The 19746-nt window shown below is 44.0% G+C and overlaps 1 protein-coding gene and 1 long non-coding RNA gene across 3 annotated transcripts in view; both read right to left on the minus strand.

Annotated features, from left to right (window-relative positions):
* The window catches only part of LOC109521560 (uncharacterized), an 8829-nt gene extending 4037 nt beyond the window's left edge, over window positions 1–4792 (minus strand). Inside the window, exon 1 of the long non-coding RNA XR_002169391.1 lies at window positions 4023–4792. This is a non-coding gene — a long non-coding RNA (uncharacterized LOC109521560). The remainder of the gene's footprint in view (window positions 1–4022) is intronic.
* A 478-nt stretch (window positions 4793–5270) lies between these two features.
* Window positions 5271–19481, minus strand: tfap2c (transcription factor AP-2 gamma (activating enhancer binding protein 2 gamma)). 2 transcript variants are annotated; one of them, XM_019879447.1, is made up of 8 exons: window positions 19024–19481; window positions 17805–18314; window positions 17014–17065; window positions 14864–14935; window positions 12742–12964; window positions 9904–10022; window positions 8145–8286; window positions 5271–7108 (listed from the first exon to the last, which is right to left on the minus strand). In XM_019879447.1, the coding sequence occupies exons 1-8, from the start codon at window positions 19069–19071 to the stop codon at window positions 6820–6822; spliced, it is 1455 nt and encodes a 484-aa protein (XP_019735006.1). In that variant the 5' UTR covers window positions 19072–19481; the 3' UTR covers window positions 5271–6819. The 2 variants fall into 2 exon arrangements, with proteins under 2 accessions (XP_019735006.1, XP_019735007.1); XM_019879448.1 differs by lacking the exon at window positions 14864–14935 and having other exon boundaries at window positions 19024–19480.
* Between the last annotated feature and the right edge of the window lie 265 nt (window positions 19482–19746).

The following is a 19746-nucleotide window of genomic DNA, read 5'->3' on the forward strand; positions in this document are numbered from 1 at the left end:
CCCTCGCACCTTCCTCACCACAATCACAACAGTTCTTTTTTTTTTTCCTCACCCCAGCCCACACTGATACCCCCTGGCATTCATGTGACTAGTCAGTGACGTTGTCAGTGATGGCATTCGGATTGAAGAATGTCATTATCCGTAGAGCTTCGCCGGGTAGTGACATGTGATGTTTGGCTGATTTTTTTTTTCTATCGTTTTTGAAAATAGAATGAACAGCAAAAGTCATGAAATATAGACAATGGAGGAGAATCGTAATCATAATGCCCATCGCTTTACATTGCTGGCATGGAATGCTGCTTAAAAAAAGTTTACACACCCCTGGTGAAATTATTTACAAAAACAAAAAACAAAACAGCTCATTAAATTACAACATAAATTAGGAAATATTTACATCCGGGGCAAGCTAGTATGGCTAAAATTCTGTTTTGGGATTGAATATTTACAGTAAACAATGGATCGATTTTTTTTTTTTTTTTTTTTTATTTATTTAATACTAAAACGATGAACATGAACGTGGTGACAAATAGAATACATTCAACAGGGGCGTGTTATGGAAAAGTGACTTTTTAATTGTATACAAATTTTGGGTGCCTTCAGCCCAGTCGAGTATGAAAAAAAAAAATGCCAACAAGTAAATATTTGGCTGTCTTCCCATTCTTCAAAATGTGTCAGCGCTTCGGAATATCAAATTAACATGAAAACGACGCCCGCAGCAAATCTCTCCACCCATGACTCAGAGGTTAGGCACTGTGAAGATCCTCCATTTTCAAGCTGCAGCCAGATGGCGGGTGTGGGATGTATCTGTATGCGGGCGTGGGATAGGTCACTCTAGTTGAAATGCCAGATTTTTGTGGATTCAAAAGAATCAAGCCAAGATGAAATCATTTCGAAATTTGAATTTCATTGTAATTGCTTATTTTAGTACAACTACTCATTAAATAAGTTTGATGTACTTTTTAATTTTTTTTTTTTTACTAGTGAGGACAAAACGCCTACTTGCACATGGACATTAAGATAGACATTAAGCAGACATAACAGATGCTGAAAGTCTTTCCGTAGGTGAGGAAGAGCCGAGCGAGCGCAGACGCCAGGTGTTTCACCTGTGAGTCATGCCGCGGGGCAGACAGGACGACTCGGAGGGTAAAAGTCACAGCTGGAACAACGGCAAGTGCAGGAAGCACAAATATAATTCCAGAATTTCTGTTTGGAGACGAGACTGCGCCGCTGCAGACGGCGCCCGGTCCGAGTCATGTTAACGGTGACAAAGTGGTTTCGCTGGTCGAAAAATGCAAGCGAGTTATCAGTCGTGCTGCTAATAAGCGCATGTGTGGCCAACAAATGGATCGGAGGAACATCTCAGAGTGGAAAAGTTCCATTTTGAAAGAGAAGTGAATGTGTGACGTGTGTTGCTCCCAAGCAAACAATATGACATTTAGTCAGACTTGTCAGCAGTGTCTTCATGGCTAATTGAGAAAAATTAATAAATAAATCAAGCAACCCGGCGGTGTCATGTGCTGCGGCCTCCCTAACGAGGAGGATCACTCGGTTTCACAATAAGAGAGAGACGCAGGACGAGATTCTTTTGTTTGACGAGCAAACGTGACGGCGGTCACAGCTAAGCTCCACAAGTCTGCGCTTGCTCGAGCTGCTTCTTTTTTTTTTTCCAACTCTCCGTTTTATTGGGTGAGTCACAGTCCAATCATTCCCACAGCGCACACCTTCTTGCAAGAATTTGGAAAAATGAATGACGAGGAACAGGGTGTGTGTGTTTTGGAAACAGGTGCACGTTGCACAATGGTTAATTTCATTTTTATTTTCATTTTTATTTCCAGTGGATACATGAGGAATAAAAAAGACGGAACCTCCAAAGAGTCATATCGTGCTCCGTCGCTACTTTGCGGTTTGGTTATTGCTGCTTCACTCTGTGCCGGAGTTTTGTGACCATAATTCCTCAAAAAGGATCAGAAGGGAAAAATATTTGGAGTCTAAAATGTTTGGTATGTTATTTTAATGTACTTGAATGGATGAAAAACGAAGACTATTTTTATTCCAAAACAACAAAAAATTTAGCAGGTCAGTGGAGACCAAGAACTACTTTAGCATTTTGTGTTTACATTGAATTTTATTTTCATCTCAGTCTGTCAGTCTCTCGATGTCTGTCTCCATTTCTTTCTCTATCTCGAGTGCTCGATCTATATCGACCGCATCTCTCTCTATTTGTATATCTATGAAACGCCTCTCGGGCAAGCAGAAATGGGCACCACATCCACCCAACTTGCATGTTATCACTATCAAATCTTCACTTAGTACAAGTTGATTGGCCATTGGTCTTGTCGTGGTTCGCATAGCTGACTTGTTGAGTGCAGCTGGCGTGCGATCGCTCAGCCAAGTGCCAATAGGTCCACTCACTCACTCACTCACTCAGAGAACTTATCAAGAGAGCATCCAAAGAGGCTTTGCTCACTTGTTGAGCTCAACCGGTCATCAAAGGCTGCCGCCCCCCCCCCCACACCCCCACTTCCACCGATACTTACCGTACGTCGTCGTCTTCCCGACCACCACTTCCTCCTCCCACTATCTGATCTCAAACACGAGACAAGCAGTCAACTGCTGAGACAGCGATGCCGACACTTCTGGTTGGACAGGTTCTGAGGGGAGAGGCTCATACTATCAACGCTAATGGCTGGCTAACACGCCTTTGGCTTTTTTTTTTTTTTGAACCAAATTGCTACTTTCAAATGGAGAGACTGTTGAGTGCAACTGACAGACATGTGAATGAGCGGTTTCTTAGAGCATCGAAAAAGGTCAAGGGTCAAAGTGACCTGCACTGTTTTCAACCAGCTTAAAGATTCAAAACAACCATAAAAATGATTTTTATCCTGACATTTGCATAAATTCTGGCGGCACGGTGGTCGACTAGTTAGCATGTCGGCTTCACAGTGCGGAGGGGCAGGGTTGGATTCCGGCTCCGGCCTTTCAGTGTGGAGTTTGCATGTTCTCACTGTGATTGCGTGGATTTTCTCCGGGTACTCCGGTTTCCTCCCACATTCCAAAAACACGAATGACAGGTTAATGGAACACTCTCAGATTGTCCCTCGGTGCGATTGTGAGCGCGAATGGTTGTTCGTCTATTTTTGCCCTGCGATTGGCTCGCAACCAGTTGAGGGTGCTATTTAATGGGAGGGTTTAACAGTTCACTTTTACTCACAGTGCGACAACTTTACAAGAAGACGTTTTGGCCCGCAACTTAACTGGAGTTAAAACAGGTGAATTCGACCAGCAATATGATCGGATTAAAACGGGTCAGTCTGACCCACCACATAACAGGAGGGTTGAAATGGGTTAGTTTGACCCAACAACAGAGGGGGTAAAATGTTAACTTTTACAGGAGAGTATAAAACTGTTCATCCCTTCACGTCTCAACATGTTTGACCAGCAAAATAAGTAGCCTGAAATGGGTCAGTTTGACCCACAATGCGACCGAGTGTTGTAACAACTTTTCAGGCCGTGCAAATACGGCAGGTCATTTTCCTGGGTGTCACGGTTGCAAGCTCAGCGCTGTAAAACTTTCGCCGCCGGTAGGAAGAAACCTCGTTAAATGGCATCGCAAACAAAACGGAAGACACACACGAGATAATCAAACTATCTCACAAATACAAGTTATTATTTGTCAACTGGGAAGCCATCACATGACGCCTGCAAGGAGCGAAGAATGCCTTCCCATCCCCTGCCCTGACTTTTGACTTATAGAAACACGTGACTGGTCCCTTTTGGCAAATAGCGTTGAAAAGAAGAATGTGAGTCACTGTCAAGCATCAGGCTGGAATCGTATTTATTTTTCCTGCTCTTTTTTGGTTTTATCTGTACATCATTTCCAAAATCCAAAAAGTATGTCCTGCCCGCTTACTAACCTCTCTACTTGATTGAAAAACTAACCCATTTATTATAAAATAGGTCATCATAAAAATCACACACCAAAAAAAAAAAAAAGGGACGATTATTTACACACGAAAAAAAACAGCCCATTAAATTACAACATAAATTAGAAAATATTTACATCCATGGCAAGCTAGTATGGCTAAAATTCTGTATTGGTATTTAAATTCTAATTAGAAAAAAATATTTACAGTATATCCACTTGCTCACAACACACACACACACACACACACACACACACACACGCATGCATACGTACAAGTGTACACACAGAAGTAAACTCATCAATCGGTTGATTTTTTTTTTTTTTTTTTAAATACTAAAAGGATGAACACGAACATGTGGTAACAAATTGAATACATTTTAACGGGAACATATTATGGAAAAGTGACTTTTTAATTGTATACAAATGTTGGGAGCCTTCGGCCCAATCGAGTGTGGAAAAAAACCACGCAACCAAAAAAACTACCACCGCAGCAAATTTCTCCATCTCATGATTCAAATGTTAGGCTGGGTGAAGATGCAGCCAGATTGAGGGTGGTGGTGGTGGTATCTAGTTTGCATGCGTGAGATGGGTCACTCTCATTGAAAGGTCGTTAGCCTAATAGGATGATTGCCAAAGGCACTCGTTGCTTTCAGAAAGACCAATAAAAATATACCAATGTGGTCTATGACTAAAAAAAATTGTGCGTGTGTGTGTTTTCCAAAAGCTTTCAGGTATGACTTGGGCAATGCTATTAGGCTAAGAAAGTGTCATTCAACATGGTGGCGATGAAGTGCTGCTTCTTCAAGTGAAAATATATTTCATGCTTTTTACTTGCTTGTTACAGGATCTCGCGTGTGCTCACTTGACTTTCAGTTTTGTTTTGGTTTTTTTTGTCCCCAGACACCACTCCAAGTAGTAACAAAAGCCATTCTTGCATTGGCACACCCCACAGTCGAAGGGTCGGGGTGAGGACAACATCAGACAGGACAGCCCTGTCAAGTGTAATCTGAATTCATCTTAAAAAGGAGGGATCATTTGTGTGTAAAAGTGTGCTCTAATTTTTTTTTTTTTTTTTTTTTTATCCTTTGTGTAATTTGCCAAAAGCACATCCCAGACATGTTATCAAGACACATGGGGAAAACGTTTTAGAACATTTAAAAATCAAAAGAAAAAGAAAAAAAAAGAAAACACAATGTCTCCTTCAGGACAGCATGGCCGAGGCTTCTGTTGTGTGACCCATTCAGACAGCTCAAAACAACACTGGGCTCCTCCCCACGCAGTCGGACAAACAAAGGACGAGCAATACTCACACAAAAATGGTGGGCAATTGCATCCCTTTCTTAAAAAAAAAAAAAAAAAAAAGTCCTTTTGCGAGTTCGTCGAGACACAGGAAATCAGAGGATTTGCCTCCAGACGCCACTGAGGAGGAGGAGGAAGGGGGGCGGGGGGTGCACAACAACTCATCTTGAAATGATGTCCTCTGGATGGGGGAGGAGGGGAAATAGGGGTGGAGGGGGGGAGGGGGATAAAGACAGCATGCACGAATCCTCCAACCCCCAAGTTGCCCGGCAGGTTCCTGGAGAAATGGTGACTGTGTTTGGAATTGTTCCCTCCTTCGCTACTCCCGAATCACTATTTGTGGACTTTTATAGAGTGGACAATATAGTTCTCTTTTTTTTTTTTTTTTTTAATCCACTCAAAATTGTTTAGGGATTTTTCTACTGTGGACTGGTACAGTTGGTGGGTAATAAATATTGAACTAACAAATAAATTATAACACAATATTGTTGCAAGTTGAGTATCCCGGAAGCAAAGAAAATTCATCTTTATCGGCGCAATGCATCGTGGGATGTAATTTGATCATCGAGGGTGCATCGTTGGTCACATGACTTTTCAAGATGCACTGAGGGCATAACATAGGGCAGTTCGGTCAAAACAATAATCCGGCGGCATGGAATAAAAAGAACAAGGTCCGTAACACTCTAGATGCTAAAACAAAAGTACAACATTTACAACTAAAATAGGAACATCTGTCTTCATAACAGTGAATAAACATCATGCTGACGTAAAAAGGGTTTGCTCCACTTTCTGCTTCATGTCCAGCTGCGATTTGTGAACATGAATCATTAATGATCCTCGAGTAACCATTTTGAAAAATTGGCAGCTTATTCATGTTAGTTCTTGTTTTTTTTGTATTTTTTTTTTCTCATGAATTTGGAGATGTTCAAAAATTGTCACTACCCGGGCGTGCAAAATCAACTCTCCGACCAGACAAGTAGCCTTGAACACTTTCAAAAAGCAAATGACTACGGTGGCATTGTCTTCACAAACTCGTTTTCAAAGGCCAAAAAGGCCTTGAGTGATCTTCTGGAGTTTTTTAAACGATGAACCGAGTGAGCAGTGTCATCTGCGGATTTAATCTGCACTTAAATTAGCCTTGTGTTTCCTACTGCAACAAAGCCATGTCCACAAAACATCCAGACTTTCGATCTTGAGGCGACATAATGCCACCAGGCTCCCGCGGGAATGACAGACCAAGTGCCCCAGAGAGTTAAGAGATTTGTTTTCAGGCTTTTTTTTTTCACCAATTAAAATTGTATCAATGGGATTAATTCGGAAAATGAATGCCATAGACCACATTTTGCCCCTTGCGTCCCTCCATTTCTCTCTCTGTGACCCTCGGAAGAATTTGGACACCTCAAAGGATAACGGGGATGACTTGCGCTCACATTCAGAGAGTGACAGAAAATGGCCATCTCACCATCTCGTGCATTAAATAGTGATTTGGGAGCGATTTTGACCACAGCCATGCGGGAAAACACGATATTGTAAAAGGGGCAGCCGGGGTTCTCGGAGTTCACGGGGGAAGGGGGCCGGCCGGGGGGGTTGCGGTCTCATTTCCTGTGCTTGTCCAGTTTGTCTGCGGATTTGCCGCCGCCGTCGGAGGCTCCCTGCGCGTCGGCGCTCAGGTACATCTTGTCCACTTGTTTGAGGGCCTCGCTCAGGTAGTTCTGCAGCGAGGTCATGGCGGCGCAGATGGCCGGCGAGCCGAAGCCGTGGCTGATGAGGCTGAAGTGGGTCAGGCAGCCCTGAATGCCCGGCTCCAGGATGGGCGCCGGACGTGAGTTGCCCAGCGGCGAGCGGTCTTGGGTGAGCAGGTCGGTGAACTCCTTGCAGATTTGCCTGCGGGGAGTTATGAAGAGGGGACGACAACAATTCAGTTCACGTTTGGGTTTTGTACGTTTGTCATGTTGAAAAACAAAAGGGCATGGTTGCAGACCAGCTGTCACCCCGTTATTTGTGGCAAAGATTGCATAAGTCACGATTATCTGTAATGGGACAAAAGTCTGAAAATCATTTTCTTTTGATTCGAGAAATTATACTGCGTATACGAGGGACGGTGCTTTTTGAAAGCTTTTGAAACTCGTTTCTTTCTTTTTTTTTCTTTTTTCCAGACCCACCCCAAAAAAACAGCTGATATACTTTAAATATACATTCTCCACAAAAACGGCAATTGTGGAGAAATCCTGGAGGGAAAAAGGGGGAAAATACAAAATACAAAAATATTTTGAAAAGAAAGCCGCGAATCTGCGGGTGCTGAATTGCAATTAATATCAGCAATCACCACTAGATGGCAGACATGTCTTCAATGTGCGTAGGTCTAAATATGTTTTTGTGCTGATTTGGAATGATATGCAGTAGTAACGGAGTACCTCAATAGTATGAAAATCTTGAGTGAGTTGAGATTTTTGTGGAAAAAAATGATTTCTTGCACTAAATGTTTGTTTCGTGTTGAGCAGTTTTGTGCCAACCTTGAATGGTTTGAATTTTGATGCAAGAGAGTACTTTGCACCGGGGGAAAAAAAATACAGCCTGTGGTTATTTTGTTGTTTGCTTGCTGTTTACCAACGTCGCCCATCCTAGACTACATGATGTACGAGATTTACTATATTGCTGTGTTAGATTTGTGAATGCCAGTCAATGATAGCGGGTCGATGGCAGCGCCCGTGTCTGCTTTGGCTCATGACAGTTTCGCCAAACTGACTAAACACAGCATTAAAACCGATGGAATCGCTAATCACAGCTCAGACGATAGACCAAAAAAATGTTGGCTTTCCTTCTTGAGATCAAGAGACAAGATTGCAGGCAACCGGCAAATTCCATCAGCATTTAGTGAAAAGCGAAAGGGAATTTCTCCGCACAAAAGATGACAACTCACTTGGCGGCGAGAAGCATGTTCTTGCGAGAGTTAACCTCGTTTCGTTCCACATGCGGCCTGCCCAGGTACTCCGCGATGGCCTTGGCGGGGAACTCTGTCTCGCACACGTAACCGAAGTCACGGGCTAAATGAACAGCTTCACCTGAGAGGAGAAACAGAAGGGCTGCTGTCATGGGAAAGCGCGCTAGGTAACGGCATCAACAGCTGCGGTGGCGCACGAGGGGCACGTCGGCTATTGGCTCCGAGCGCTTCGTTCTTGACGCTTTAATGTCAGCCGGGCCTCCCGGCGAGCGGCGCGGCAGATAACAAGGCCCGATTCAACTGGCGAGGTCCTGAAATAACAGCAGGCCTCCAGACATGCTCGCCGCGCAGTCATCAGACTTTTTAATCAAAGTGAAGCGGGCGGGAAGACAAGAGGCCGAGCGTTCTCGTGATCACTGTGGGCCTAAGATATGACTGGCCTAAGTTTAGCACAGAGAGGGATGAGGACGTGTTCGCTTTTATGGACGACTTGGGGGCAAAGAACTGAATACTGAAGGATATTGACTGCGTGTCAGCTGAGGGTCAGACAATCTTATGTCAGCTTGAGTCGTGGCAAAACATGTCGGAGACAAACTGCAGGCCAACGGCTTGCACCTCCGTCTGTCATCGGTTACTGCGAGCCGCGCCTTTGAGCAAGGCACTGAACCCCAAACGGTTTTGTGTCCCCTCTGGGCGGGGCCACTGGCCAAAGACATGAAACCCAGATTTTTTTGGTATTCATTAAACATGACTGCATTTGTCGCAACATTTTACAGGGCACTCTCTCATTGAAGAATTTAAGTTCACGACAAATGATTTTAATTTTGTGCCTGTTCCCCCAAATAATATTTATTTGTCATGATCATGACAAGTGTCAAAAGTGTAGAGTGCAAGAAGTAGACGGTCAAAATTGCTAGTAGAAAGTTCATCCAGCCAACCATTAACTGAGACGCTGATCTTCACAATGCATGTTTTTGGAACGTCGGAGGAAGCCGGAGTACCCGGAGAAAACCCACGCAGGCACTCGGAGAATGTGCAAACGCCACACAGGAAGGCCGGAACCCCCAGACCTCTGCGCTGTGAGATGGACGTGCTAACCAGTCGATTACCGTGCCTTCGCTAGTAAACAGTCATATTTTTGTTCTTTGGCGAGGATAAAGAATATATGACTGTGAGCGTTATTATATTACCATTCTACTTGTGTTCCTCTGCCATTTGTTTAGACATCTGTTGCTCAAAAGGTTATAATGCCGTGACGTTGACGCGATTCGCTAGCCTATCTATGGCGTTTTGCATTGTTTGATAGCATTAAGAATAACTGACTTAGCTAAGGCAGGGCTTTCTTGTTGTTTGGAATACAGTACATTTGTAATTGTCTTTGTTTTGTTTGGTTCAAGAGTCTCTTTAGAATAGTTAACATTTTTTTTGTGATATTTATGAATCCAGTATATGTATTTCTTTATGTATAAACAGGTTAACATGCATGTTTTTAAAATGTGGGAGCAGGCAGTGTTTGGGACAGAGAGTCACCATGTGTTCAAGAAGTTGTTGCTGTTTTTATAGAATTGCTAAGAATGCCACCGATGAGTGGCATTTAGCAGAGCGCCGTTCAGACACTAACGCAGCGCGAGAAAAGATTGACGTTCCCACATTCTCGCTTTATTGGAGCAACATTCCGGCCCGAGAGTAATTACAGCGGACGTGGAAGACGAAGCAGCAGCAGAGTGATGCGGCGCACCTTCCACCAGCGAGGTAAGTAGAGTCACGTTGGCCGCCTTCCTTCTTCCCGCCGGCAAGTTGAGCCCAATTTTGTCCAGTTTCTCTCGCAATGAGCGTCCGCCGTTTTTCGACTTGGCTCTGTGAACACACACACACACACAGACACACACACACACACACACACACACACACACACACACACACACACACACACACACACACACACACACACACAAGCCACATGGTACGTAACCATCAGTCGAACATTTAACCTAACGTGCCTCACTGTCATTGCTGCCGAATCCCAGTTGTACCTGAACAGCTGTCAATATACGGTTTCTTTCGTGGTGTTCCACAGCCAAGTATGTTGACCAACTTCATTTGTGAATGTCAAAATGTACTGAACAAGATTAATCGCATGTATTTGCTTTGACTGAATTACACTATGTCCGTATTGAATGACAGAGGACCAAGTATAAAGCCCTGAGGCACACCAAAAACAATGTCGTGGGTACGCGGGTGAGCCCGAGCCCATCCCATGTAACTTTTGGCGAGAAGCCGGCTACTCCCTGGACTTCGTCACACCGATGGACAATTTAGTCTTCAATTAACCTAGCATGAATGTTTTTGGAATGTGGGAGGAACCCAGAGCACCTGGAAAAAAAAAACAAAAAAAAAAAAAACATGCAACCAAGGGGAGAAACCAGAGCAGAAATTTGAACTGTGAGGCAGACATGCCTGGACTGATTCCAAGCATTTAATTAAAAAAATGAGGACATAGAGCGATGGAAATAACCTGCCAGTCAAGGAACTCACCGTCTCGCCCATGCGGGATCTATTAAACGTGATTACACGTAAATTAACACGCACTTTTGTGAAGTGAAAAGGACACGAAGCAATTGAGCGGTAACAGCGTGTGTCGTTCGCGCAAATAACGCAACTCCCTACGACTCATTTTCCGCATGAATGGTAGTCCAGCTCTCGCTGTGAGATGGGCATGATCCTTGGTGTGTGTGTGCAGTCCTCACACCCTTTCGCAGTCCCTCCACGAACAAACCCCCTCCTCGTGCTATATGACCTACTTCAAAATGCTTGTAAATTGGCGCCTGTGCGTGTCAGCAATAACGCGAGGCACATGGGAAGGAGAAAACGTGCGCTACAAGCTCAAAATCTCCCAGTCAGGGGTGTCTGGCATACACTGGACCGTCCTACATGCTCGCACACGCATACACACACACACACACATTCTACAAACACATTTTATATGTAGCATAGGTTCGTCTAAGTGGCAGGCAACTCCTCCGATGCAGCCCAAAGTGGTCAGTGTCTGTGGTGAGGCGTCCCTCAGAAGAAAATTCACGGATAAATCACATATGCCTTGAGTTGAATTTGTTCCGTGACCGCCCTTGTGACTCAATCCGTTTATCTCAAGTCATCTTTTAAAATGAAAGGAAATGCCACTAATTCTGCACTTTATAAAAACAAAAAAAAAAAAATACGTTGAATGTAAAAAGGTTTTGCCACATTTTAGGATGCTTTAGTTGCCCACCTGGGGGCAGCATAAAACGGACACAGACACGAAAAAGAGTTTCACAACTCAATAAATTATCCTTGAGTAATTCAAGTACCTCGATTCAAAAAAATGCTGGGGGATTTTTTTTTTCCTGCCTCGGGTGCACGTTTGTTTTTTGGGTTTTTTTTTGTTTTTTTTGGTGTGTATGGTCGAGGATATAGTCATAGCAATGCAAGCAATGCATGACAGTAACACACCACCAACATGGTGAGAGAGTCAACTTCAAAATAAAATGTCCCAAACAGAGTAAAACGCTGACATCAGTGAGACTTTTATTTTGAAGTTGTTCGTAGCAGCACATGGTGTCGTGGCGGTTGACTTAACTCGTCTTCTCGACTGTAAATTGGAGCCGAATTTAAGTTTAAATTACCACCACAGACACACAACATAATCTTGAAATCATGTTCAATTGATAATTGAGGCTGCAAAAAAATAAATAAAATAAACTACTCCAACTATGCTCACATTGTAGAGTGTAGCGCCAGTTGCCAGCGTCAGCAGTTAGTGGCTAGCAGCTAGCCACTAAGCGAGTAGTCCAGCTAGAAATGTCGGACGACATTTCAAAGGCAGTTCAATTGGGAAAAAATGATGACACACACTGAGATGCTAATTGTTGTTTGCTCCTGATCAGTTTCTACCAAATATGTCGAATTCATCCATCCATTTGGTTGCGTCGAAGTGTCGTCAGAACCAAATGGTTCTGACGACACTTCGACGCATACACACTATTGTTTTTCGAGAAGACAGTACAGTTTGCTGCGAAGCGCAGTTTAAATTTAGGGGGGAAAAAAAATTACGATTGATCTGAAAATAGAGAAATGTTGTTCTTTTCTCTTGTGTATTCGTAATTGTTCTTTTGACCAAGCAAAACATTTGTTTTCGTTTCTTTGACCCGAAAACGTGATTATTTGACTTACTTCTCAGAAGGATAACCAAACACAAAATATTTGATAGCCGTGACTTTAGTTTACTGTACCACGTCTGCCTGACATTCGGTCGATTCTGTGCTTGAATCTTGGCTCGGACGTTCATGTGGAGACTTTCCATGTTCTCCGGCTTCCTCTCCGATTACAAAACCATGCGCGTTAGGTTCACTTGTTTGCCAACATGTGCCCTCGGGCTGACTGGCAACCAGTCCAGGATCTATTCCAATTCCCTTGCCCAGCTGGGCTCAACTCCAGATCACGACTCGAATGAGAACAAGCGCCACAGAGAATGCATAGATGGATGATTTTCTTTTTGTATGACGGCAAAACGTAACTTGTGCAAGGATTGCTCTCTGACCTGCGTAAAACACCTCCCAGCAGCGACGCGTTCAGGCACTCGGGCGGCGAGAGTCGCCTCTGGACCTCGGCCACCGTCACCTTGTACTTGGAGGTGGAGCTCAACAGCGAGAGGCGACCCGGGACGGAGCAGAACACCTCAGTGGGGTTGGACACCATGCCCAGCAGGGACTCCTTCTGGAAGGGGAGGCCTAGAGCGTTGCCTTTCGGGAGAGTCACTGGCCCTGGGTGGGGGGGAGAATATGAGTGACGTGCTGAAGATGAGACGGGCGGAGTATTTCGTTCTTCATCTAAACCATCTTCATCATGCGGCACAAGATGTTTTCACTCCAATTTAGAAGGAAGTGGCTCAAATCTACGTGTCAATTCTCACCCCCCACCCCTACAGAAAAAAGGCAGTGCTGAGAGAAACACATTTCACAAATGGCTGCAACAATATGTGTTACCATCAAAATGCAGTATTGTCTTTCTCCATAATTTCTAAACCGCTCATGTTAAAGTGTTCGATTGTAATTTGAGTGCCCAACACGTCACAAAAAAGGCCGATGAATTGTATTTTCACGTTTTTTTATGACATGGAGTGGTCAATTATTTTGTAGTTTATACTGTACGTATGTGTATATATATATATATATATATATATATATATATATATTTTTTTTTTTGGGGGGGGGCTCAAATTTGTGGCAAAAATGGGACATGCATGTTACCATTAAAAGGTTTTCTTTACCGTAGTCTCAACGTTAGTCTTGAAATGTGTGATTTTCATTCATTGCAATTTTATTTTTTATCTAACTCACCTAAAAAAACAAAAAAAAAAAACACTCAGTCTTGCTGCATGGAAACGATTTGTTGGGGGGAAAGAAATGCACATTTTCCTACCAAAACTTTCCATTTTGCAGCCGTTTCAAAGGCAGACCGAAATTTAATTCTTTGTATTAAATTAAATACTTTCTCCCTCCAAAAACTTGGCTAAAAAATTGCTATCAAAATGTTCTGTCTATTTTACACGTATTTCCATGATGTGGGTAATATGTTAGTGTTCAATGATTTGATCATATTTGCAAACCGAATAGAATTCCACCTTGCTGTCTACTGGCAGCAACACATTCCACAAACATGGTTGACCAAATGCTAATGCTTTTTTGTTGCAAAAGGTGGTAAAAGATCAACAAGACCTCTACTTTATATTTCTTTCAAAATGGATTTGTTTTTATAATTTTGGCACAAAAGATGGTATGAAAATTGCACTTTTTTTTTTTTTTTAACCAAATGCCTTCGTAACACAAACTGAACAATTGTACGCCCTTCATGGTGGTCACTTTTTTCCATGACTTCAAACTCAAGTTGTAGTTCAAAATATATGTAACAACAGGAAAAATGCAGGGAACATTGGGTATACGTAACAATGAGTTGATTCATTGTTTACTGTATATGAATTTCAGTCATAGGGGGACCTTAGCTCTAAAGTGACACCCCATCCTGTTTTTATACGATTCAGCCCAAATAGTTTTTTTTTTTTTTAAATAACCTCAAATATATGTTTGTGAGTAATGAGACTAAATGCAAAATATATTTCTGCAACAACACACTCCCCAAACATGGTTGGCAATTTCTTTTTCCTGGAATTCACAATGAGACAAAAACCTCCAGTAATAAAAAAAACTCCAAACAAAAAACACTCCACCAAAATGGCCGACAAGTTGCGGGGCAAAGGCGTTGATGTTTATCTTGCTGTGGGAATGTGACACTGTGTGGTTAATATTAATGGATTATGTATATATTTTTCATTTTGTTTGAATTGTACGAATAAAGGTTTGGGCAAATATGTAAGTTACGAGTAAACGTAAATGCAAAACAGTCACAGTACAAGAAACTCAGGGTCGCTTCAATAACCATAAAAACAGCAGTTTTAAACTTTGGCTTGCCAATTTCAAAAGCCAGTAGGCCACCGTCCGCAAATATGTACAGCACATACGGCCAGCCAGCGATCTACATAAGCTGAAGTTCTTAGCCATCCTTGAAGATCGACGGGAAAATGTGTGAGCACTGACAGTCACTGGACACACAACCACAGCACAGCACACTAACAGACAGCACAAAAGCGAGGCGACAATCCTCACCCGCAAGGATGCCCCCCTGATAACAAGTCCTCTGTACGCGATCAAGGCTCCTGGTGCCTCGCAGTCCTAATACTGAGACAGAAATCACAAGAGTCACACATGTGCCGCCTGCCTGCCTGCTCAGAGGGAAGCCTACTTTGCCCACAGCGTGCCCTTGAGCGTGAGAACGGGAAATGATGAATCATCACTGCTTTCTGTCGAGAAATCTAAAGTCCTCCCCCCTTTTTTGAATGTATTTATTTTTTAGATCTTTTAGAAGAGGTGTTCAAGACCCACCCATATGTCATCTTCGCCCCTCTACAAAATCCCACAGGGGAGACATGAAACACGTAAACAAATGTAACACGGGAATCGGTTAATATTCGGTCTGAATGATAAATCTGGGACACTTAATGTAATTTACACTCCAAAACAGACTAACGGGTTTTATTTTTTCATAGGATCGGAGGAATAGGTAGATTGTGGTCAACAAAACTTGACCAAAATCAAACTATTAAAAACAAGTTTGAAACATAAGTTTTGTTTTAAAATCCGTCAGGGATACGACACATGTTATGAATCAAGTTAACCTTTCCAGACCAATTTTGAGGTGTTCAAACCCCCATACGATGTCCTCTATACCAGTGGCGCCCAACCTTTTTTGGGGTCACGGACCAGTCGAGATGAGTACATGCCGATCGCAGAACGGCAACCATTTTTAAAAATGTTTTAATTCAAAGTATACAGTCGGGGTTGTGTACAGACTAGTTCACCAAGTCGACTATTCAACCCAACTTCGAACTGAAGATCTTTTGGATTTCACGATCAACAAAATCCATTAATGAATGACGTCACTGATGTTTTTCATCTTATTGCAGCGTTCCCAATAGCTTTTTTTTTTTGCACTAGTACCAGAATCAGTACAGGGTGTAAAAAAAAATAAAATAAAATTGAAAAAGCCAAACTCGAGCAGCATTTTGAACAACTTCTCGGTCTGAAAGTGGGGAATTGTTTTGACACTCGTGTTTATTTGCAAACATTGCAAATTGTCATCATGCAGAACAGGTTTCCCCGTTTGGCCCAAGTTGTGCAAGTGGCAATCCCAATGACAAGCTCGGCAAGTCAAAGGATTGTTCTCCCTGACTGGAAATACCATCACGCGACAGTGACCAGCCTTCGCCCTGCCCATGTGGAGGCACCTGGATTCTAACAACCGTAATTAATTTTTTGTTTAGGTTTTTCCAACTTACTGTTTGAGCCCCTGCCCCACCCAAAATACACGTTATGTTTTTTTTGACAGTGTCGTTTCCCTGTAAATTCGAAGCGTGTTCATTGTGACGCTGACGCAAAACCGTTCCCTCTTCTGTTGATTGACGTCATCAGCGAAAAGTCGGCTTGACTGTCATCACACCAGAGTCATCTTTAAAAAGGTCTGTTGATGGAATTGCTCGTATACGGCGACTGACAATGTTGCGGGGAATAGCGAACGGCACGTTTTTAACCCAACTTGACACCCAAATGCGATTAGTCACGCAAATTCGCGTTGGCATAACATCTGGCGTGCAGAAAACGCCAGATAAAGAAACGGCATAAAAGCATAAAAGAGCAGCAACAAACATGACGCAACACATCCATCTTTCTCTCTGCACGTAAATCGACGATTACAAGCGCTATTAGTCAACGTGCAGTCGCTGTGACTCAAAGCCCGTTTAATGGACTCCCGATGACAAAACATTGCGGAATAAAGATCCTTAATCAAAACAGTTCGTGTCCCAACAAATTACTAACCTGCCCTTCACATGCGAGCGCGGTGCCGCGCCCCGCACAGCCCGGCCCCAAGTGGGATCAGCTCGGACGCTCATTTCCTGCCGCAGCGCCGAACGACTCAAAAGACGAGCCGCGGACTTTGATTTTTACGCTTCCCTTTAACCCACCGGGCGTCTTTTCCAAGCACCTTGCTTTCTCACAAGGGGATGGTACGGAGTTTCGCATAAGTGCCTCTCGCGGGGATGGGGGATCATGAAAAAAATGGACTATACGCACACGACATACTGAACTCCTGATGTGCACTTAGCAACTTGCTTGTCGTTCATTTTAAGCGAAGGCGTGAGGCCGCGGATACGAGCCAGGCAGGAGAAGGAAGGGTCCGGTTATTTCAGTTGGAAACTCACCTTTTTTGATGACCGTCTGATCCGCCATGATAATACCGTGGTCGTCCACGTGCTGATAAAAAAAAACAAAAAAAAAACAAAGAGAAGTAAGATGGCGAAGGTGGTGCACACATTTCCCACGCAATGGGAGCCGAATACAAAAGCCACACCGCAAATATTGGCCTTAAAATTGAATCATGCTTCATTTTGGGAACGCGGAAAAATAAGATAAGACAACTTTTATTTGTCCCACATTGGGCAAATTTGCAGTCTACAGCATAAAAATGAGAAGAAAAAAATAAAGTGTTGCATGCACAAAATAAATGTTTCAGAAAACTGTACACAGTATAAATATAAGTTGCATATGTGCATCTTATGCATACATAAGGTGGCTGTGCTTGTGTGTGCTTGTACTTGCTAAGTGCATCAAACAGGTCGCCGATTCAATTTTTTGTGCACTTTGCATGAGTAGTTAAATAATGTCAACGGAATATTAAGACTTGACGCTTAGTGTTTACAGAAGGATAATCATTCACGAGGGTGTCAAGTAGAATTACTGTCTTCCCCTAGAAAGGCAGAATTTGTGATGCAGTTGTTGGGTTGCTTTCCAAATGATAACTTCGAGGGGTGATGGTTGGTGGGAATTTTGAAAATGATTAAAATCAGGGCCAAAATGGAAAAGTTCCACGTATACCGTAACTTCAAGGTTTGTGCTAAAGATGACGATTTTACGCTCTTGTTTTACTCTTAAGCCCCCCCGCCCCGTCCACGCTTGATAGTGTCTCGCGAAGTGTGCGGGGCGCCGCACCCACCTGCACGTCGTCCATGCCGTGGCCCTGCATGTCGTGCATGGCCATGCTCTCCCCGATCACCGCCGCCTCGATGCCGTGGGCGTGCGGAGGCAGCAGCTCCGGCCGGCGGAAGCCTTCCCTCCGCACCCCGGACGAGCCCCCTCCTCCTCCTCCTCCTCCTCCCCCTCCACCTCCTCCTCCGCCGTCCAGGCCGAGGATCTGGCCGGCCAGGCCGCTCCTGCCGTGCCCCGCCAGCCCCTCCTGGCCCTGGCGTCCCGGCCACGGCTGCTGCTGGTGGTTGGACGACGGCGACTGGTGCAGGGAGTTGATGTTGAAGGGGTCGCCCAGGTGGGAGTAAGGGTCGCCGGACTGCGGGTAGGAGATGGGCTGGTAGGGGGGCGGGAAGTAAGGCGGCTGGAAGTCGGAGCTGGCCGAGTGCGAGAGGGAGGGAGGCGGGCTGTACAGGTGCTGGCTGACCGCCGGCAGGTGGGGCAGCCGCGGGTTGCCATTGCTGCTGCCGTCGTGTCGCTCCTGGAAGATGGAGGGCCACTTGTTCAACTTGGCCAGTCAAATATTTTGGGGATTCAACTCCCAACACGAAAAACGCTCCACTTTGTTGGATTAACCCTCCATTTTTTTTGTTTGTTTTGATTTCTTTTTAAATGTGAGCAAATACCAAAAAGATTGGGATGTCACGGTTGAATTGTTTTTCTTCTTCCTTTGCACAGTGCAAATGTTGGGGGCCACTGTATCCACTGTATTTATGTATTTACGCGCATTGATTCAATGAGCCTTCCCTCCTGGCCGCCGACTCGATGGTATTAAAAAAAAAGCGCAATTATGGCAAAGCCAGGAAGCAGTACTCATCGAAATACGCATTTCAAAGGCTGGGATGACTCTGGATTTAGACAGAATTTCATTTTTCCCCAACGCATGGGAATATTGCAGAAAATATGAACTATACCAAATCGCCACCAACAGCACCTGCACCTTTTAAGTTCTACAACCACAGCAAAAAAACATTTGTACAAATGTCAAATCGCTCCTTTTGAAAAGGTCCAAATTCAAAGGCATCTATGGTCCAGAAAAATATATTATTTGCTTTCTTATCGGCGCTCGACTGATTGACGACTAGTGCACGAAAGTATACTTTAATCTGAAAAGTGAGTAACAACTTCATACTTTCAACTTTTTCTATTTTCACAGTTCTGTGCGTCACCCGTATTGTGCCCGAACTCACCTCGCAGTCATCCTCATACTTGACGTTGTCTGCTAATTTCCACAACATGACAGCCCGGGGATAAAGGGCTCGTCAGCCCCGGAAAAAAAATACAAATAATAATAATACAACACACACACACACACGCGCACGTTGAAAAAGGCCGCGTTTAACGCCTCGGGATTAATCCAGTTTGGGAGTGAAGATCCCGACGAGCGTCTTTTCTAAAGGCGGAAACAGTGGCCCGCGATCCGCCCGCCAACAGGAGACTGTTCCACGGTAAGCCAGTCAAAAGGAAAGTGAACAACAACAACAAAAAAAAAGAGTTCTCTCGTCGTCTCCGCGGCGGCGGCTCGTCGCGTCTGTTGAGCAACGGGAGGGAGGCTGCGCATTTAGCAGAAGAAACTTGACTCCCTCTGATGGACGAAAAGAGCGCAGACGCGCACATCAGGCACAGGCGGGTTTTGCAGCTTCCCAAAGTCTGCACTGTCGCTTCGGGTGGGCGTTGCCCTGCTGACTGACGTCACCGGGAAAGAAGCAGTTCGAGGTAGCGACTTCTGATTGGCTGAAAAAATGGCCAATCGGAACTCTATGCGTCTGTACGTTTCAGAAAGGGGGCAGAAACTAATTGACACAAACTACTAACTTCTCACATATTTCTCTCTCTCTCTCTCTCTCTCTCTCTCTCTCTCTCTCTCTCTCTCTCTCTCTCTCCCTTACTCTTCCTTTTTTATTCTGCAATTT

Source organism: Hippocampus comes, unplaced genomic scaffold, assembly GCF_001891065.2.
Source record: "Hippocampus comes isolate QL1 unplaced genomic scaffold, H_comes_QL1_v1.1 scaffold44, whole genome shotgun sequence".
NCBI lineage: Eukaryota > Metazoa > Chordata > Actinopteri > Syngnathiformes > Syngnathidae > Hippocampus > Hippocampus comes.